Here is a 20,418-nt window from a genome sequence, read left to right as displayed (position 1 = left end):
AACTAATTTTTATTATTTTATTTTTTCTATTTAAGATCCAAATTAAACAAAACGTGACAGCTCAAAGCCTGCAAGTGTGCAGTTTTCAGATTTTCTGGACTTGTGCTGAATTTTCCCAATTCAGTATCTGTCAATATAGATATTCCTGAAGGTCTAGCTGGAGAATAGCTTGAAAGACATAGTACAAAGTGCCTGCAGTACAGAAATCGAGTTCAGGAAAATTTCTCAGTCTCTGGAAAGAGTCTTTCCTCTTCTTTGGATCAATTATTTGTAATACTTTGAAGTACTCTAAAAACAGTAGGCTAAGAAAAAAATAATAATAATTAAAAGAAACCCAAAACCTTAAAATTCACAGCTGAAATGCAATCTCCCCCTCGTTTCACATAGTATGCTTTACTTTCATTAGGTAGTGTTACCTCAAGCTTAAGTTTACAGAAATACTCCAGAAAAGTTCGAGTATTGCCCTATGCATCAGTAAGTTAGGACTGCAAGAAGAATACAAAGGGAAGTGTTATGGTTTGATGATTTTTTGTTATCTGTATTCCATATCATAACATCATGTAGTGCACTGGGAGTTAAAGAGTTAACGCTCCTGTTCTGGGTACCTGTCCCAGAAGAGAACTACATACTCTGGAGGACTTTGCTTTCAGAGAGGGGATAAAACCCCTGGCAAGGTCACGAGACCTCCCCTTTTCACTTGGCAGCATGTGAGCTCCCCAGACTGTCTCGCCTTAGCATTAGAGCAAGGCCTTTGGCTTTCAGAAATTCAAAAAAGCTTCAATTCTAATTATATTGTATTATATTATATTGTATTATAGTATGCTATCTTGCATTCCAATATCTTATTTGGTAAATTAGTTTGTTTCTCCTCAGATCATTGCAGCTGTTTTGCTTTTAGGCCCATCTCTCTACCCTTTTTCCCCTTTCTTTCCCTTTTTTCTCTTTTCTGGGGCGCTGATCTATGGGTCCCTCCACTCTGCTAGTCATAGAACTGGGCCGAACCAGCCTGTAAACCACTGACAGGAAGTAATTTGGCAATAATAAAAAGGAAGCAATATTTAAGAATAACATAATTAAAATTACACTACTTAAAATACATACGTTTCAACCACCTACAAGTTTGTGTTAGAGATGGGAGTGAAAGTTTAAAACATCTTGAGGTACTTTACTTTTTTACCTTCCCTTGCATACACTGACACTACTGATGCTTAAAAAATGGGGTAAAAAAACACCTTTAGACCAAAATCACTTGAGGTATTTCCAAGACACCACAATAGTAGAAAAAATAAAAATAAAAAGAAACATAAATCAGAACCAAATCCCATCTGTAAGGTGATGGAGAAGGGTCACAGTGAATAAGAGGAAGGTAGACAGCCCATTTATGCTAAGAAGTGAGGCAGCATTAACAATTTGCAACCAGAGCTTTTAAAAAGCTGTTTCAAAATGTTCAAAAATCACTAGTTTGTCTAGTGCTGCCTAACCTTCTCTTTATTCCTTGTAACAATGCAGCTGGAGATGGCCTAGATGCTACCAAGAACTTAAAGCTTATCTAGGCGTAAGTGCTGGTATTTTTGGAAATGAATTTCTCAGTGTTGAAATTTTGATGTGAGAATTCAGTCTTTAAAATAGCTGGATATACATGTTCATGAATGTTGAGATTTTAAGTACAGCTTAATATATAAGAACTAGCAGCCAGATTTAACCATCAAAGAATCTACTGCAGTTGGATGTTAGAAGTGAACAATCTGCTTAAATTATACTTCCTATTGAAGAATGTATCATATTTTTTGTTGCTTTGAGGGTACAGATTCATAGAAGATTTTTTAATGTGTTTTACAAAATGGGCAAACTCAAGTATATATGATAAAGAACATAATTGATAAAGGTCACTTTTCTCACTAAATCCTAAATATTCAATTTCACATAAAACCTACACTTTCTGTTATAGTAAATAATGATTAAAACTGAGCTTTTATAGAATAAGACAAACTATAACTTGTTTCCTGACAGCTGAGGATAGTTTACAGATGAAGATCTCTCACAAATATCTAGGAATCATACTCTCATTATCTAGCCCTTAGTTAAAAATATTTTTATGTAGGCTAGCTAGGCTAAAAATGATTCATAGTATGAGAGTGGATGACTCATTTAAAACATTTTGAGAATAATTATATATGGATAAATAAAATACTAAGGAAAAAAAAGGTCACTTAGAGCATCTGACATCAGATTCACCCCTAGCAAAGTCAGTTTACACAGGAGAAATTAATATCTCACTGCACACCTGCTTTGGCTTTTTTAGTTCAATTCTAAGTCATTTTGAACTCCACAGAGCACCTTTTTCCTTTAAGCAAACAAGAAAATGTTTCAGTTCTTACCAAGTGTACCACTGTCCTAACAAGGATTCTTGGTAGAGACTGATTGTGAAAATATTGGACTCCAGCTTTCTGTCCCTGCTTTCTTGATATTTACAGCAACAAAGACTGTAAGCTCAATAGTTGCTGTTACCAGGAAACATACCAACAGCTACTGGCTTTTGAGACAAAATGGAAACATAGTGACTAATACTTTGGAAAAGTTTTAGGAAAAGATTCCAGTTGAGAGGTAGATCCACTTTCAAACTCTATTGTGTAATTAAGTCAGAGGAATATTTTTCCTGTAATGTGGATGTGATTTCAAGATACTCTCATCAATACACTCTGCTATAAATGAAGGGGAATAAAAGAATACTATAGACAAAGAAGAAAAAAAATACTAAAAGATTTTGAAGTTATTACAAATATGTGCTCCACGCTTGAGAGCAGTAGAGGAACAAGGAATCACATCTAATAGAGATATCCAAAGCTCATTCTCAAGAGTTTATCCATTGTCCTGTAAATATAACTCACTGTTTCTTGAGTACTTTTGTCCAAACGCTTGAGAGAAAACAGAGCATGTATGCTTCTTGTTTTCCTTTGCTTACCAGTTGACAATTTTAATTATAATTTTATCTTTTGTAACTAGGACAGTTGGTAGAAATAGTTTGTATGTGACAGCATCATCCTAACATGGATGATGGATGGATAACATGGACTTCTCTTTCCTTCTCTTAAAAGAGATGATTTTGAAAAACCAAATGCTATGCAAATATGTAGGGAAATCCCTGGTGACAGAACTAAATTAATGAAAGCTAGTTTTAGTACTGATGTTACTGATAGTTTTTATTATGGATGGATAAACTGAAGTCTTCCTTTTCAGACATATGTTTAAGCACTATTGGGCTTGTTCTCATCTCCCAAGAGATGAAGACGGGTCATCTAGGATGTTACACAGGAATTTTCCCCTCAGTGTAAGCAGGAAATAACAATCACAGAGGCTGGGCTACTAGTAGCTTTGGTGTCCTACTCTTCATTCTTGAGGCCTACTGTGTTTTAAGTTGATAAAAATGACTTCAGGGTTTTTTCTACCATTCCTGCCTCAGCAGGAATCATATTTTCATAGCTTCATGACAAGAGGTGTTTTGTTTCATTTTACTTAATTTTTTTAGTAAGGACTTAGAAAAAGACTTCTTGAAAGTTTCAGATAAGATTAAGAAAGGTGCTATAGTAATCAGTTTTACAAGTACAGAACACATCAGTGCTTCTGATAATTTTGTTTCTGTCGTTTGATTTGCATTGGCTCAAATTGGATTTAGGTAGGTCTTTTAATTTCCATTAGTAGATCTGTAGTGTCAGTCATTCTCATCTTTAGTTATATAGGTATTCAATGAGCATGAATAATTTTCTAAAAAACATAGCAAAAAAAAAAAAAAAACAAAAAAACTTAAATGTTCTTAAATCTGTCTTGCTGACCTATTACTTGCACATCTCTTCATACAGTTTTTATCATGAAAATTTTCCCACAATATTATGACTAAGGCACTCTCCTACTATTAGCATTTATTTTGTATCTCCTAGATATTATGATGTACATACACCAACAACATAAATAAAATAGGTTCACGTACTGTGATGACAAATAAAGTTCTAAACTAAATGCTCCTGGAATAAAACCTCTCACCTCACAAAATGTGCAAACAAGCTATGAGATTTATTTTGGAAATTCCACCTAAGCACCTACAATTCACAAGAAACAGTACTAACCACCCTTAGTCACTCATTTATTATAATGCCATTCTAAATTTTGTATATTCAGTAAGAAGTAGACAAAGAAAGAGAAGTTGCTTGGATATTGTAGTGGGAATGCTAAGTCACAGCCTGAACCAGTGACTGAGTATCTGGTAGGAAGGCAGGACCAACCTAGGGGAGATCAGCTGCAGGCAATGTACCTGAGTGAGTAGCAGGGGTGGAGCCAGGATACACCCCTTCCCAGACCTTATTTAAGGGTTGGCAGGAGAGGGGATGGTCTCTTGTGGGAGATCCCTGTGCACCTCAGACCTTCTAAAGGTAAGTAGTTTTTCTTCCTTTGTTTTTGTGTCCTTGGCTGCTGTGTTTGGGCTTATCCTGATTTGTAATAATCAAAGATTTCTGTACCTTGCTATTATTATTTTCCGTCACATTGTAGGATTACAGAAATAAATACTGAGGTATTTTTAAATTAAACATTTCAGAAGATAAACATAAGAAAAAATACGTACGAAAGACAAATATTCTAAAATAAGTAGAAAACATATTTGTGTATTTTAAAAAAGTACTAACAAATCTATAGCAAAGCTTCTAGTTAAAATAAGAAATTAAACCTTCTGAGACACAAAACACTTCACAACACCATCTTTGTATCTTAGACTGCACCATTTCCCTGGGTAGTTTTTTTGATAGTATATGACAGGAGACTGCGATGAGATTCTAATTTCTCAAATAACTAAGAACAAATCCTTTTAGTAAAGATTTTGGGGGCTAAAAGAAATAAATTGTCTGTTTATTCCAGCCGTGTCTTTGATTTTGAAACTGCATGGATTCTTTTTTGTTTTCATGTAAAAACAAAGAGAAATGAATACAGAACTGTAGTGACACTTTATGAGTCAGGTCTCATCAGCTGTTCATCATCTTACTCTTAGAATTCCCCTGCTTACAGTACTGATTTTTTACTGCATTATGCTGTAAGTAATACAAAGTATAATTAAGTTTTTTAGTATCCATTTACACAAATATTACAAATATGCTACTGTATTTACACAGTGTAGCAGAGCTTTTATGGGTGTCAGCCAGGGACAGATACATTTGCCAGCATATGCCCTGGAGCTTCAGGGACACTTTATTATAGTGAGAAGCTTCTTAGCACTATGCTCCTTCCTACACTCATCAAGTATCAAGCCAAATGTGGCATGGGGATATCATTTAGTTATTCCATGTCAGATATAGTGTCCTCTTTGTTCAGAAAGCTAGAGCCTCACCTAGTTTCTAGGATAATTTTGGAAAAGTCAATCTGTAGCAGAAATAAGTCATAGCCTGAAGCAGTGATTGAGCACCTGGTGGAAGAAAGGGCCAACCCGGGGGGAGCTCAGGTGCATGCAATGTTCCTGAGTGAGTATAAGAGGTGGAGCCAGGATCCAGACCTCACTTACAGGTTGGCAGTGGAGATGAGGGTTTCTTGCTGGAGACCCTGTGTACCTGAGGCTTTCCAAGGGTAAGAAGATTTTTTCTTTTGATTCTGCGTCCTTAGCTGTTTGGGCTTATCCTCACTTGCTGCAACTTAGGGCTTTGCTACCCTGCTATTATTGGTGTGTTTTCTATCGTGTTACAGTGTTATACCATCTAAAGTTATGTGGCAATGTAGGGGGCAAGAATTTCATCAACACTCTTGATCATTCTTTCTCTGTAAAACACAAAGTCACAAAATCTTAATGATTGGTAAGCAGTGTTCAGTCCATTACAGGTGCTGAGGGTGGATTTGTGGCAAACAGTATAAATGATGATGACATAGTGGGCATTCAATGGAAACATTCTGGACATGAAGCATATTAGATTACCAATTCCAACTGAAAATTCTCAGCCAGGATGTCCCTTTTTGTTCTAGGGCTGAACAGGTTGTACATTGACTGGACAGTTATTCCCAGGTGTAACATGAGTGCATGTAACATGAAAACTGCCCCAGATTCTGGGGAAATCTAGTAGCCAAACATTCAGAATACCTATAATGTAGTTTGTTAGAAGCATGATATAGAGATGAAAAATAATTTAAATATATATATTAGAAAATTCATTTATTAGTACAGCTAATCCAAAAATGAAAGTTATATGGTCATGATATGTGAGTTTCATGAAGGGTGATACCCATCCACTCAATCACGTATCCGTCATTAAAGTTATTCTTCATTACCATAGGAAAGTGAGAAAAGTTTTGAAACTTAGCAGTGAAGCAAATAAATCAGAAGAAAAAACACTAAATAGAAGTTTTCTCATACTGATACGCACTTAGGAGCACTCATAAAAAGAGAGACTGAAGAGGAAATTAAGAAAAAATAAATTGTTTCTCTTCTACCCTCACAGAAATCTGATAAGTATCACTAAATATACATGGTATGTTTGGATTCTCTTAACAATAGAACCTTAATACTGCCTGCCTCAAAAAGCATTATATACTTGTATGAATAAGAGTGTCTCTACCTAGCTAATAGTAAGTAGGTGCATTATCAGGAAGTCTGCAACCAGACACGGACCACCTCCAGGTCTGTAACCTATACAGGCCAGAGCTAGTTGTTGTTAGATGTCTTTCTGTACAAACATATAGGCATATTCGAAGTGTCTGCAATAACCCCTTGCAAAATATGGGAAGAACAAAAAAAGTTCTTAACTAAGGCCCCACATCATGTTTACCTATGCTTAAATTTTGTTCAATTTAATTCCTATTTAAATCAACCAGATCCTTTGACTTCTTTAAAAGAGAAACTGCAAGTTCTCAGCAAGCAAGAAAATGGCTCCTTCATAAATTACTTCCAAGGAATATTCTGGCTCTCTAGTACCCAGCCCTTCTTTTGTGTGCCTATATTTCAACTTTATCTAGAACTAAATTCCTTTACTGAAAATAGTAGATGAGTTGGAGATTAGAGATGAGACAGACAAAACTAAGAAACACCACTACTGAATACTGTCCAAAACTCTAACTAGTCCTATAGGTTATAAGTTGTTTATATCCTTTGTTTTCTCCTGGAATATTTTAGTATAAAAGTCTCCCACTATTGCAGAGTCCCTGTACCATATATCAATAACCAAAACATCAATATGGGCCAAACAAGCATTTAAGAACACAACATGAATGGCATGCTTTTGCTACAGAAGATGACTGTGGCCGACTTTGTGTCAGAGGTGCTATGAGAATGCTAAACTTCACTGCCTCCAGAGAAAGATACTATCATCCTTTGCAAAGCTTAAAATTTCAGTCTGCATATAGGGGCATTAATGGGAAGCTCTTTTATTTAAAAAGTTGGCCAGTACTTCTTACTTTCCTCCCATCTCCCGATTACTGCTTAAAGGTTCACTGCAAATCAATCAGGTACTAATATTTTAAACATTGAAGATGACTATTCCCTTTACTTTCTGACTGACTTCATGTTTTTTACCATTAGTTTCGTACGGGTGAGAATGGAATTTTTGTTAATGACTGGTATAAATCTAGAAGAAAAGGAAAATTTAGTATTACTGTTTCAGAAGACTTAAGAGACAGACAATCTGATTCCAGCCAACCAAGCAGCAGCTAGTATAACAGATCCATCAATGTGACAACCTGAAAGACGCATCTCAAAACTAGCAAGTCTGTTCACAGGCTACTATGAAGAGGAACAGAGAAAATTCAGTCTACAATCTCTTTCAAATGCAGTTGTAGTGTAAGGTGTAGCAGACTTCTTAAAGAGAAGTCTGCATATTTAGGTTTGATAATCGAAAAACTCTTTTCTGAAGTAAAAAAAAAAAAAAAGGGATAATGTAGCTGAAGGAAAAAAAAATTAAAGATCTCCAAGTAAGAATGGACCTATGAAACAAGTTCTAATCTAGCATATGACAGCTGCAGAACGAATTCAAAAGATTTTTTTTTTAAAAACCAGACTAATTATCTGTTAATGGCCAGGCTCAGCGGGACACAACAAATTCCCAAGGTTTAGTTTCCAAGTCATGTGATTTCATCTTAGTGTGGCAGATGGTAGACAATGACTGCATACCCTTCATTTATTCTAACATCTACACACTGTAAACCAGTATTGAAATTATTGTAATCATACATCAGCAAAGATTCAGTGTTTCTGTTGGTGACAGCACTGTTTTTGCAGTGATTGTTTCCCACACTGTGAAGCCTGTCATTTGTATTATGTGCTGTCAGCTCTTGAAGTGCACAGACAAACTGAAAACCCAGCAGGATTTATCCTCTCTGTGGATTGTGGATCCAGAAAGACTCTGGCAAGTTGGATGCCAGTTTTTAGCACTACGCATATGCTTGCTTTTAGTTAAAATATCAGCTTTTTTTTCTACTGTTCTCTAATTTAGAAGTGGTGACTTTCTATCAGGGTCTGGTTTTATATTCTTTTCGACAAATATCCTGTTAATTTAACATCTCTCTTCACTAATCTGTCAGTTTGATGGCAGTGGGGACTACTGATTATTTATCTAAGCCTTACCTTGCTGGAAATGATTAAATCTGCACTCCGTGGACCTGAGCCATGATATTCTGAGTACTCCTACATCATATCCCCAAAGCTAGAATTATGTATCCCTGGGGGAGGAAGGAAAGGAAGGAGGCATACGTTATTCATTTATCTGCATTCTATTTTAAGGCTTTTATTTCCAGAAAGTAAGGATACACAGGTTTCTTCTCATATATCTCCTTCCTCCAAATAAATTGCCAATACTTCTGTTTCAGAAAGCCAAGTTGTTTTTCAGCATTTGACTGTGGCTGTTTCATGTGGCATGACCTTAATTTTTTGCAGATGCAACAAAGCTAATGAGCTTACTCAGCATGATTGTTTACTGCCAGTTTAGGATGCTCATCTTAGATGACTCATTAGATGGTCATTTTTTCCTGTTCATCTTTAATATCTTCAGCATCATTATATTGATACTTTTAAGCAAAATCCTTACTATTTTGTATTTTCAATTTATTTCATTTTCATTTCTCTTCAGAATGGTAATGATCCTATGACCACTATGGTAAAAGCTGTAAATAATTACTTAAGGTAAATCCTGAACAACACACTACCTACCTGTGGCCTTTGTGTGACTACATTAAATGAAGTTACTTTGGAAAGTGTTCCCTGACGAGATCTATAGGTGGAAAAATGTTGCAGGTGCATTTTCAAATTTAGGTTATTTTTCAGATCTCTGCTTCCATGTCAGGGCACAGTTAATTTTGGGATAGTTTCAGATAACACTGCCTTCCATAAATAACCACAGATGGGAAAATTTCTATATCCATGGATGGAGGCCAAAATTCTCTCCTCTGTTTGAGTACACTATTTCCTCCTTCCCTCTAGCAATAAATAACCACTGATTCCAGTTCTGAGCCTACCAACTGCAAGTCTGAAGGAAAAACCACAACAGCAAAAAAAAAAAAAAACTGCATTGCAGTATCCATGGATGAACTCTTTTTCCTGTCACAGGATTTCCTCAACAACTGGGCCACTTAAATTATTTTGTTTTTCTTACACTCGTATGACTTTTATCCTATACCCAATAGACAGGCATCTCTCCATGGTTACTCTCTGAAACAATTCTAGACTCTAGTATAAGACCGTCTTCCCCTAAGTCACATTTTTCAAATGGTGGATGAGGTTTGTTAGCACTGGGTTTACTATAAACCATAACTCTTGCTCTATGGATTTTACTCTGGCATGCAGGTGTATATACTTGAATACTTTAATGTTTACTGGCATTCAAATTTTTATTCTTTTTTCTCTAGCTCAGCAGTTCTTCCAAAGCTGTAGACAGCCTTTGTTTACTGAAAACAGAAATGCCCTCTTCATTCATATGAATTTTAGAGCAAATATTTACCCTCTAGATTTGATAAGCTGTAAGCCTTTAATGTCTCTCCTACTGAATGCTTTCAGTTTCTGTTAAGACCTGCCATCTCTGATGGGTATCTTAACAGCTGCAGTTGATCACTTAGAATTACCTCTACAAACTAAATTCAAAATGAATTTTATATATGCTACCATTTCTCTACTGAGAACTTCCAAAACTGTCACGAGACAATGAGAGAAAAAAAAAAATAGTGGGGAAAAGAGCATGAGCAGTCTGATAAATACTTAAAAATATAATATGCTAACTTTAATTATCCATTTACATACAAGGAGTAATCAAAATTACAGAGCTTTTGATTTCAAAGAGATCCACCAATATCTTCGTGGCCCATCAAAAAGAGGCCTTTAAAAAAAAAAGTATGTTTTAGCTGTGGTATAGTCTCATTATTTTGGGAATGGAGTATAGTTTAGATGGCTCGTCTACCTTTTCAATCTTGTTACAGACTTTCATCCATTAAACTGCAATACAATGCAAGCTTGAAAAGTCATTGACTTCCTGGAGTGAAGATTTCAATTTTTTTTTGGTAACAAATAATATATGCTTCGAAGTCCTATATGTTAGGTTGCTACCTTCTCCTTTGCAAGAATTGTTACTGAAGTTTTATAAGCAAGATAGAAATGCTCCATTATCTTTGGAGATATCAAAGGGTTAACTTCGCAACTGCAGAAGCTTCAGTGTGACTGTCCTTGCTTCACAGTAGAGAAGTGACAGATCCCAGAAAAGAACAGAAAAAGGAAAATCCATCCAAGTAAGCAAAGCACTCTGTTCAGACAAAAATATTAGGAACACCTCAATGTCAGAACAACAAAAACTGGAATGGCAGAAGCCAGCAAAGCAAAGTAAAAGCCTAGTTACTTTTATGAGACTATTTTTCCTCAGAACCAATCAAAAAGTTTTGGGAATTTTTTTTTAAATGCTAGCTGCTTAACAAAAGAGATGGCAAATTTTGCCTAAATATAGTTAGATGAGATTCTTTACTGGAGACTATCCAGTGCTAATCCTTCAAATCATATCACCCATTTATGATATATCTGGTGACAAAAGTAATCCTTCTAAATGTTATAAAATCTTACAATTTAAAGCTAAATAATTGTCTGCCTTCATACAAAGTAATCAAGGAAAATAAGTGAGATGAATGTTGCTGTCTGTGTTGCTATTATCAGACCTTGCTATAGCAAAGAGAAAGTCAGATGAGTACACAAAACTTATGTTGTAGACATCATTTCCATTGTACTGTTAAAATTAAAAACAAGATTAATTCATAGATCACTAGCTGTTATTTTCATTTCATACTACCATATTATATACATCAACAGAAAAAAAAAATTGTCCCATAGTTAATGAGAACCATACAATTCCTAATAAAAGGATACGAATTCTACACATGCGTGTTTAAACTCTTGAATTTCAGCATCAATTCCACATACAACTTAAACATACTGCCTCAGAAAAAGGAAGAAAAGAAAATAATTGGTATTTCCTCAGAGTTAAAATAAGTGGGGGTGGGGAGAGAACCTTGAGAATCACAAGAGCTACATTTATAAGAATGTAGCCATTTACAGAGTGCTTTTTTTTTTTAAATGGTTGCCTTTCAAGCTGTGCCAACAATAGGACGGCATAAAAGATTTGCCTTCCTTGCAGATTTAGAAGAATAAGCAATTACCACATTAGAGAAAATAGGCTCAGAAATTTCCACCAATTGGTAATTGGCAGCAAAGCAACTCTTTATTTGCCAAACCCTACGAAGTCCTTGGGCGCCAACCTCTAATGTATACCAGCAGTAAACAAAGAAAGTCAGTCTCTTTGCCTCAAACTGGGGTCAGCCATTTGCTTTGTCATTCTTGTTTTCCCTCAAATGGTCCCCAGACATCTCTATCTGCCTAGAGAAGCAGAAAGCAGTTTTTATTATCCTGGTGTCTAAAGTCATAGGTCTTCCACCTGGGGCACTAGATCACAAGATCCCTTAAATCAGAATTACGCTATGGCTGTGCAAGGAAAGGCTCCTTCCCAAGGCCTAATTGGAAGAGCAGAAGTCTCTTCTTCCAAATGCACACAGTTGATGTGGAGATGAAGTAGTAACGAGCCTGCAGTAAGGATATGTGCAGGCTGCTTTTTGAAGATGTAGGAATTACTCTATTCTGCTTGAAAATACGTATGTTTGCAATTTAAGTCTTGTTACCAAACAAAGGCAGGAAGAGAGATTGCGTAGCAATAAGAAAACTTACGCTTGTTTTGAAGCATTCATTAAGATTACTTGTCCTGACTGTAAACTGAAGACAGTCATTGTCCATCATGAGTAACACTAATATGCAAGCAACATGTGAAATTTAATTTATGACCGCAAGTTGGTTAATTTTATTGCTCCCTGATGCCCCACTGCAACTACCACATAAATGCAGATTAATGAGTTTCTACTGTATCAGTAATTCATATCAGTGAATCTGAACTGAGCCTCCAAATAGCAGCAGTTGTCTTTGTGATTCTTCCCAAATCTTTTTAAACTATTTGCCTGAGAAAATAAAGTAACTCTTTTATGGGACAGTAACAGAAGACTTCATGGGCAGGAGAAAATAATTATTGTAGAGTAAATATTCTCTAAGCTATTTTACAGTGAATTAAATTAAACATGACTAAATCACATTTCAGGACTTTTAAAAAGCAAAGCACATTCTTGGAAAGGATTCTCCTGTAAAAAAAAAAAAAGTAATTAACAAATCTAATTAAAAAAAAAAAGAAAAACAGAAAACCAACAAATCCACAATATAAAACAATTAGAAGAACTAAAGAGCATATGATAGTGCCTGCAGATATCATTTATCAGGATTCTCATTTACATATTTGTTTCACTATTTAATACTAATGAACAAAAGTACTTCTTTCCAAGAATTAAATATAGAAAGTGTATCTGTAGTACACAGCTAACCAGAGAGAAATACCTCACATGCAGATTATTTGAATCAGTGTACTTTTTCTGCAATACGTTATTTAGCAACTTTCAACGTGGAAAAGGTGCTTCTTCGGTGGTCCATAGGACCACTACTATTATAAATCTCTCGAGCAAAACAAGTTCCCTGTTCTCCTTAAACAAAATCAAAACCTTTAGAAGTAGCACATGAAAACATACAGATACGTGGATATGCAAAAATACCTTTTGAATGAGCAAGGATCCCGCTATTTAGTCAACGATAACATAGTCCAGGTATCAAACATGATCTACTTTGCAGCCTACATTGCTCTGCGTTACTAGACTCACAAAGCTGTCGAAGTTCTGTATCAGTGTCAAATAAAGGCGTCAGTTGTCACAGTCCTGCTACACAAAAGGCTGACTCACTAGCCAGACAGATAAACAGCTAATGTATTACTGACACTTTTACCTGGTGCAGAACAATATTCTATGGGTCACTCCTTTGTATTTCTGGGTTAGAATAAAAGACCAACTGTGTCATTAATCTCAACAGCATGTTTTTGCCATTTTAAAACTAAAAGTAAAGCTACAAACATCACCTGTGAAATACTATTTCAGATAAAATTCTTGGCTTTAGCAATCTTAATTACTGTATCCAGGATGACATTCCAGTATTTTTGTTCATTAAATAGTAAACTGTAGCAGTGAAGTGGAAGAGGACAGCAATATTTTTCATATACCCCGTAACACCATGCAGTAGTCTCAAAATACGACTCTGCTTCTGAAAATGTGTATTTTAAACAGTTTACTTTCAAAAATTTCAAGTGAAAATAAATTACTGAAAATAATCAATAAGCACTTAGTTTAGCAATACAACACAGTGTATGAAAAAGTGTTTTTTCTTTTACTTAAAGTAGTCATTTCTTTTGCAGTGGAGAGAATTTTAACATTTTTTTTTCTAGATATTTTGAATAGAAATGAAAAAATAAGCTGTTTACTTAATTATTCATATTCAGAAGCAGGTTAAAGTCTATATAGTAATGAGAACTTAAGTTATAAAAACAAGCTTAATTAGAGTAACTCATAATTGTTAGATTTTCACAACAATTCAATCTCTTACCTGCTTTCCATCCAGTGTACAAAGTCTCTTGACTACACCCGAATCTAACTTAATGGCTTCTGTGATGTCAGTCAAGACTTGTTCAAAGGAGTGAGCAGTCTTCTTATTCAGCAGAATTCTTACAGCTTTTCGTGGTTTTACTCCACTCCTAATAACAGTCACCAATTTGGGTTTAATGAAATCTTTACTCTCCTTCACTTCACTCTTTGTGGACGTCAGAGATGTCAGGGATCGAGTGGATCCGGTCCTTATGTTTACACACCAGTTTGGATTGACATTCTTGGTATAATCGACTTTCCGATATGGTTCATTGGATGCACAAACGTAACTTTCACCTGAAAAAGAAAAGATGACATTTTCTTAATTTAGAAGATCTTGCAGTTATTTTTATCAATTTAAAAATAACAGCTTTGTCACAAGCAGTGGTTTCTCTGTATTCCAACTGCAGATCATTTTAAATGAAGGTTGGTAAATTAGCCAAACTCTATCCAAGCACTACTCTCAGAGAAGTTACAAAAGACCTCTGGTTAAGCAGTGAAACGCAACAAAGGATAACGAGGAGGTTGAAAATATTTCTCATTTCTTTTGAAAGAGAGCAGAATGTGAGCATCTGAAGATACCTGACCACGAGAAGTTATACATTGACTTTGTACCAAGGATACACTGTTGAAATGCGGTCAACACTTTTTAGACCAACAGCTTCCAGTGCGGCCACAAATGAGACTGAAACTATGGGAATAAAAAAAGGGTAACTATACTTTGTTTTCTTTCCTAGTTCAAAGCATGCATTTCCGATATCTCCTCAGAAGAAGGAAGGTGAGAATACAAACCAATAACCATATAAGCAAAAAAAACTATAAAACACTTTATTAGCAGTTAGTAATTCAAACCCTTACATCAAAGTACTTGAACCAGCCATGATGCAAAACTAAAGAGTCTTAATTTTCTCATGCATGTAGGATGTTTCCATAAACAGCAACATGAACTTGAAGAATCACAGAATTATAAGTGTTGGAAGAGACCTCTGGAGACCATCTAGTCCAAACTGTCTGCTAAAGCAGGTTCCCTATAGTAGGTTACACGGGAAAGCATCCAGGTGGGTTTTGAATATCTCCAGAGAAGGAGACTCCACAGCCTCTCTGGACAGCCTGTTTCAGTGCTCTGTCACTATAAAAATGAAGAAGTGATTTTTTTTTCATGTTCGTATTGAAATTCCTATGTTCCAGTTTGTACCCATTGCCCCTTGTTCTGTTGTTGGGCATCATTGGAAAGAGCCTGACCCCATTCACTTGCTCCCACCCATTAGATTTTTATAAGCATCAAGAAGACTCCCCTCAGTCTTCTCCACGCTGAACAGACCCAGATATCTCAGCTTTTTCTCATAAGAAAGCACTCCAGGCCCCCATACATCTCTTGTGGCCCTCTGCTGAGCACTCTTGAAGTTTCCTGTCTTTCTCAAACTGAAAAGCCCAGAACTGAACAAAGTAGTCCAGATGTGGAGATCTGATTTTGTTTAAAAAATTGCAAAGTTTATTCTATGAGCAACACAGTAAACTTCCTTCAGCCTTCTTAAGAATTACTGTGTTCTGGAGAATGTTTTTGAGCTTCTTTTCTCTCCCACACTAATTACTGCTTTCTAATTTACCATGCCTTTAGTCCTTTCTGAAAGATTGCTTGCTGTATTTGAAAGAAAACAGGATGAAATTAAATTATTAAACTATTTTGTTCAGGAAAGCTTGGTAGCCAGTTCTGTATCCAGAAGCATCATACGTACAATGTTCCAAGGAAGTACAAAGAAACAATTAGTTACAAGTTTTCATGGATGCCACTGCCTTGGCATTCATGCCCTTCATTTCTCCTTATATTCATAGATCAAAAGGTGCACAATACAGCAACTGAGAAAGACAGAAAGACCTCTTCTTCCAAAAAATAAACAAAGGAAAAATAAGCTGTTTTCAGCCCACAAGTTCCTGGAATGGAATACCCATGCAGCTGCATGTACACTGGTGGTGGTAGGTAAACACACAAATAAAAAACCAAGCAAACAAAACCAATCCACAGATGCACAGCTTAGAAAGAACTGTGGTGGACAAGAAGCCTGCACTACCACAGAACCACATGCTAAGTTGCAACAAGGCTTAAGTAATCTGATTTAATCAGACCAGTTTTGAGCAAGATGCTGGATTGGATGACCTTTAATAGATCCCTTCCAAACTGAATTACCTTACAATTCTACATGGGTCAACAGCATTTTTTCAATAGCCTGAGCCTCCAGAGACATCTTATTAATGTGTTAGCCTGAAATAGCTCTACATCCACTAATACTTGATTTGGAAAGTCTATCATTATTTTCTAAACAATTTCTAATGAGCTCTCTAGTTCTAAACACAGAGCTGCCACATACAAAGTATCTCAAAGAAGCTGGTTGTTCTCATTCATGCAAATATTCTTATTAACATCAAAAATGCAAAGGAGTTGCACAGACAACAGCAGTATGCTTTTGATTTTGTTTAAGTTAGAAGTTTTCATTTTTACAGACATCTATTTTTTACCTTACAGAGAGTTAATAGGAACAAACCTCTTCATATTGCTAATGCAGAATCTAGATGCAAGATGAGAACAGGATATTAGATTCTGACTGACAGTATGTATTGTGTGAGAAAAGAAAACCTCAAATCATTTTGTTATTTTCCTCTCTGCAGTTAACTTATTGTGTGATATAGAACCCTTGGGATGACGTTTTTCCATTATTACATGCTAAACTTTCTGTCAGTGCACCTAGGAAGTAGCTCTGGGTTGGAAGTTGGTGTGTTTTTTCCTTTGATTGTTTTCCAAATGTGTGTGTGCATACTCACAGGTTTTTAAGACATTTAAGAATGCTAACTATTATATTCTCTAAAAATAACAAATAACCAGAACTCAGTCATTATTCTGGGTTCACAATACCAGGCTGTTTGGGGCTGTTGAATCACAGCCTGAGCCTCTGATTAATCACCTAAGGTGAGCAATGAGTCAGCCACAGAGCACAGGTGAAGGCAATTCACCTGCACTGCAGGAAGGAGTGAAGCCTGGCTCCACCTCTCCTAGACCCATTTAAGAGCTGACTGCCAGTGGGGAAGGATCTCCTCTGGAGATCCGCTCTACTGGAGTTTCTCTTGTGAGCTCAGGTTACAGGTGAGTTTACCTATCATTTCTGTTTCCTGCTTTGGTGTAATAATATCATAGCCAAGCTCTCTGTTATACCCTAACATAGATATATTCATTAATTGTACACAGGCATTCAACTTTGAACTGTCCCTGACCTCTTGATTAAAAGTTGATGTGTATAAGACTTTGGTACAGTTTAATCAACATCTGGTAACAATTTTTATGTATAAATAAACCTGACAACACCCTATGCACAAGGATAATTTTCTAAGCACACCAAGTGCCCCTAGCATCTCAAAGTTTCTAAATAAACTTCAGTACACTAGGACACTTACTACCTCAGAGTTACTTCTGAAGTACAGCCTATGCAGCTATATGTAGAAATTAAATGAATTGTCGCTATAATTACTACAAAATAGCTCAAAATGGAACGCCACTAAGCATGTTAAGAATTATCCTTTCAAACTATTAACATTAAGGCAAAAAACTGCTTCCCCCTCTCCTCAGAAAACAAACAAAAACCTGCAAAAAAAAAAAAATAAAAGAAAATCCTTAACACTCAACAAATAAGCAGCTGTCATTACAATGGGAAAGCAGGAAAAGACTTTTCCTGTAACACCCTGTCTCAAAATAACACCACATTTTTATCTCCACAGTTACTATGTATTGAAAGTTTAAAAAAACAAAAAAAAACAAAAAAACAGAAAATCAAATGTTTACAAGATAACTCTGATTTAAACTAAAATTAACAAATCTGGAAAACAAAATAAAGAAGCAGGTTCTCCTACTTGAAATACATTGTTACACACAAGGAAGCAGAAAACGCAGGTCCTTTTGCTAGATTTACCACAGAGAAGTCTCAATAGTATATTCTAACTTTCAGATCCCTTAACAGATTATCTTCCTTACACTGTCACAGAATATGACCCATACTATCTGTCTAGTCAAATTGCAACAACCTCAGAAAAGGGGAATTCATCCTGTCACAAGACTTTCATTGAGTATAGACAAAAAAGGATTTTTATCCACTTACAACGGCAGTGTAAAACCTGTTGGTTCATACCAGTTTGCTCCCTAATGATATGAGCTGGCTTCAATACTCATTTATTAAAGGTTTCTTTATATTTTAAAGGTTTATATATATATTATTATTGATCCTTACATATTAGTTTTTTTTGTTAGATAAAAAAAAAAGTGTTTTTCACAACAAAACAATTTATCTCTTATAAGAATGTATTTCAAATAAGTTGTTTCAGCTGCATTCAACCAAGCCTTAATGTGAAGCACAAACTGTTCTAGTTTTCCAAAAAGTTTATCTGGCAAAACTAATTGCAGAATTTTCTATAACTGGCAAATAGAGGAATAGCCTAATTACTTGAGAATTGTAGCATATGGCAGATTGTTCATTAAGTGTTTTTAAACTGTGTGCTGCTTTCTTATTTTAGTCATACAAACTAAAATTGGTTATTGAGGTCTTTACATGAAAAGCAAGTTTTACTACACCTGCAATGCAGGCAGATATGGCACAATAACATGAGATAGACAAATGCATGCACTGACTTCCTTTGTTCATATTCTAAAAGATAAAGGATGTTTTTATTTTACTCAAGTTACCACTTAAGCTTCTAATATTTCACTGCAGCCAGGACTTCATCCACAGTTTCTAAGTTCTACTTGCAAATAAATCATTTGTTACATTCTGCATAAAGACTGATTTTCTATATATTGGCCATTCTAAGAATCAACTATAGATTTGATTGGCTTAACAGGGCATCCAATGGACTATACAACTGTATGAAGTATTTAACTAAAAAAAAAAAATGGTAGGGGTAAATTAAATTACAGCTATAAAGTTCACTACAGGTAACCTTCCTAGAGAATAGTATACTCAGAAGTAAGCCTAAGAAAATCACCATTAGTTTTGGAACACTGTGATATTGATTGAATTGTTGTTTTAGCCATCCTCTAAGTAGACAATACATCAGCACAAATCTATTTGCAAGAATTTTCAAGCCATTTGTGAAAATACTACCTCATTTTACTTTGTAGGTAGTTAAATGTAAAAATGTAGTATTGTATATAATATTTGACTGCAGCTTTAACATGTAGACTGACTTTAAATTTGCTTGGGATTAAATCCGGTGATCTTCACGCACACCCAGAAAGACAATTTTTTTCTTTCACATGGGGGTTGTTTTTAATTTACACTGCTGTTGTTTGAATCAGTCAAACTGAGTCCAACATGGTTAATAATGGAACAGATAACTTTACAAATCAAATCACAAGTATAGATAAGTTTGGCTCTTTCTATAAGTGCCTTTTATGAGATTTTCTTATGTCTAGCCTTAACATATAATCTCACTGTAGTGGAAATGCTAAGTCACTTCTTGAAACAGTGATTGAGCAATGGTGGGCAGGCAGGGACAACCCAGGGGAGCTCAGCTGCATGTAGTGTCCATTAGTGACCAGAAGGACAGTAGCCAGACCTCATTTAAGGGCAGAAAGTAGAAGAAAGGCTATTTTTGCTGGAGATTGCTGTGTACCTGAGGCTTTCTGAAGGTAAGCAGATTCTTTCTTTTGTTTCTGTGCCCTCACCTGTTATATTTGAGTGAGTTCTCACTTGTTACAGTCTTGAACTTTGCTATTCTGCTGTCATTGCAGCACTTTCTATCATGTTATAACATTATAGATTCCTGTACGCAATTTTGGCCACCGTTGTTGCAATTGAGTAAACCCGGTACTGATTAACTGTAGTTGATGTTCTGTCTCTGTGCTTTTGGAATCTTAGAATGTATCTTCCAGACCATTTCTATCAGTTCTATCTCTGGCAATTTAAGCTTCTACTTTCCCCCATCTCTGGAGAAAGTTACCTCTCCTGTTGGCTCCTTTGCTCCCTCTGCTTTGTCCAGAAGGTACTAGCTGTGCTATTGGCTTTGCTGGTGAATTTGTCAACAGCAGCAGGCTCTGAACTGTGACACTTGAAGAGTAGCATGGATTTTCTTGTCTGGATTGCTGTATGGGTGGGAGGGATATTTTACAGACAGGAAATGGTAGGTGGTGATAACTGCTTAATCAAATGAGTTTGAACACTCCAGTTCAAAGGATCATAGGTAAAAGGCATGATGATCTACAGTTCCTTTTCAGCTGTAAATGGGGAAATACTGCACAAATTCTAAACATCTCTTTAATTTTATCAGGAGTGGGTTTTGTGGTTTAGTTTTGTGGTTAAGCAACTGTTTGAACCCCTAAGAGAAAATAGAAGA

General features: G+C 35.7%; 1 protein-coding gene across 4 annotated transcripts in view; it reads right to left on the bottom strand.

The window, feature by feature from the left end:
* DCLK2 (doublecortin like kinase 2) overlaps window positions 1–20,418 on the bottom strand; it is a 78,121-nt gene that overhangs the window by 46,858 nt on the left and 10,845 nt on the right. For all 4 annotated transcript variants that reach the window (XR_014882841.1, XR_014882842.1, XM_010709572.4 and 1 more), the window contains exon 2: window positions 14,009–14,343. Coding sequence is in view for 2 of the 4 variants with exons in the window: in XM_010709572.4 (XP_010707874.2) it covers window positions 14,009–14,343 (335 nt within the window). In the remaining 2 variants the exon portion in view is untranslated. The remainder of the gene's footprint in view (window positions 1–14,008; window positions 14,344–20,418) is intronic.

The sequence above is a fragment of the Meleagris gallopavo genome, chromosome 4 (assembly GCF_905368555.1).
Source record: "Meleagris gallopavo chromosome 4, MGAL_WU_HG_1.1, whole genome shotgun sequence".
Taxonomy (NCBI): Eukaryota; Metazoa; Chordata; class Aves; order Galliformes; family Phasianidae; genus Meleagris; species Meleagris gallopavo.
This window is presented reverse-complemented; position numbering and strand designations above follow the sequence as displayed.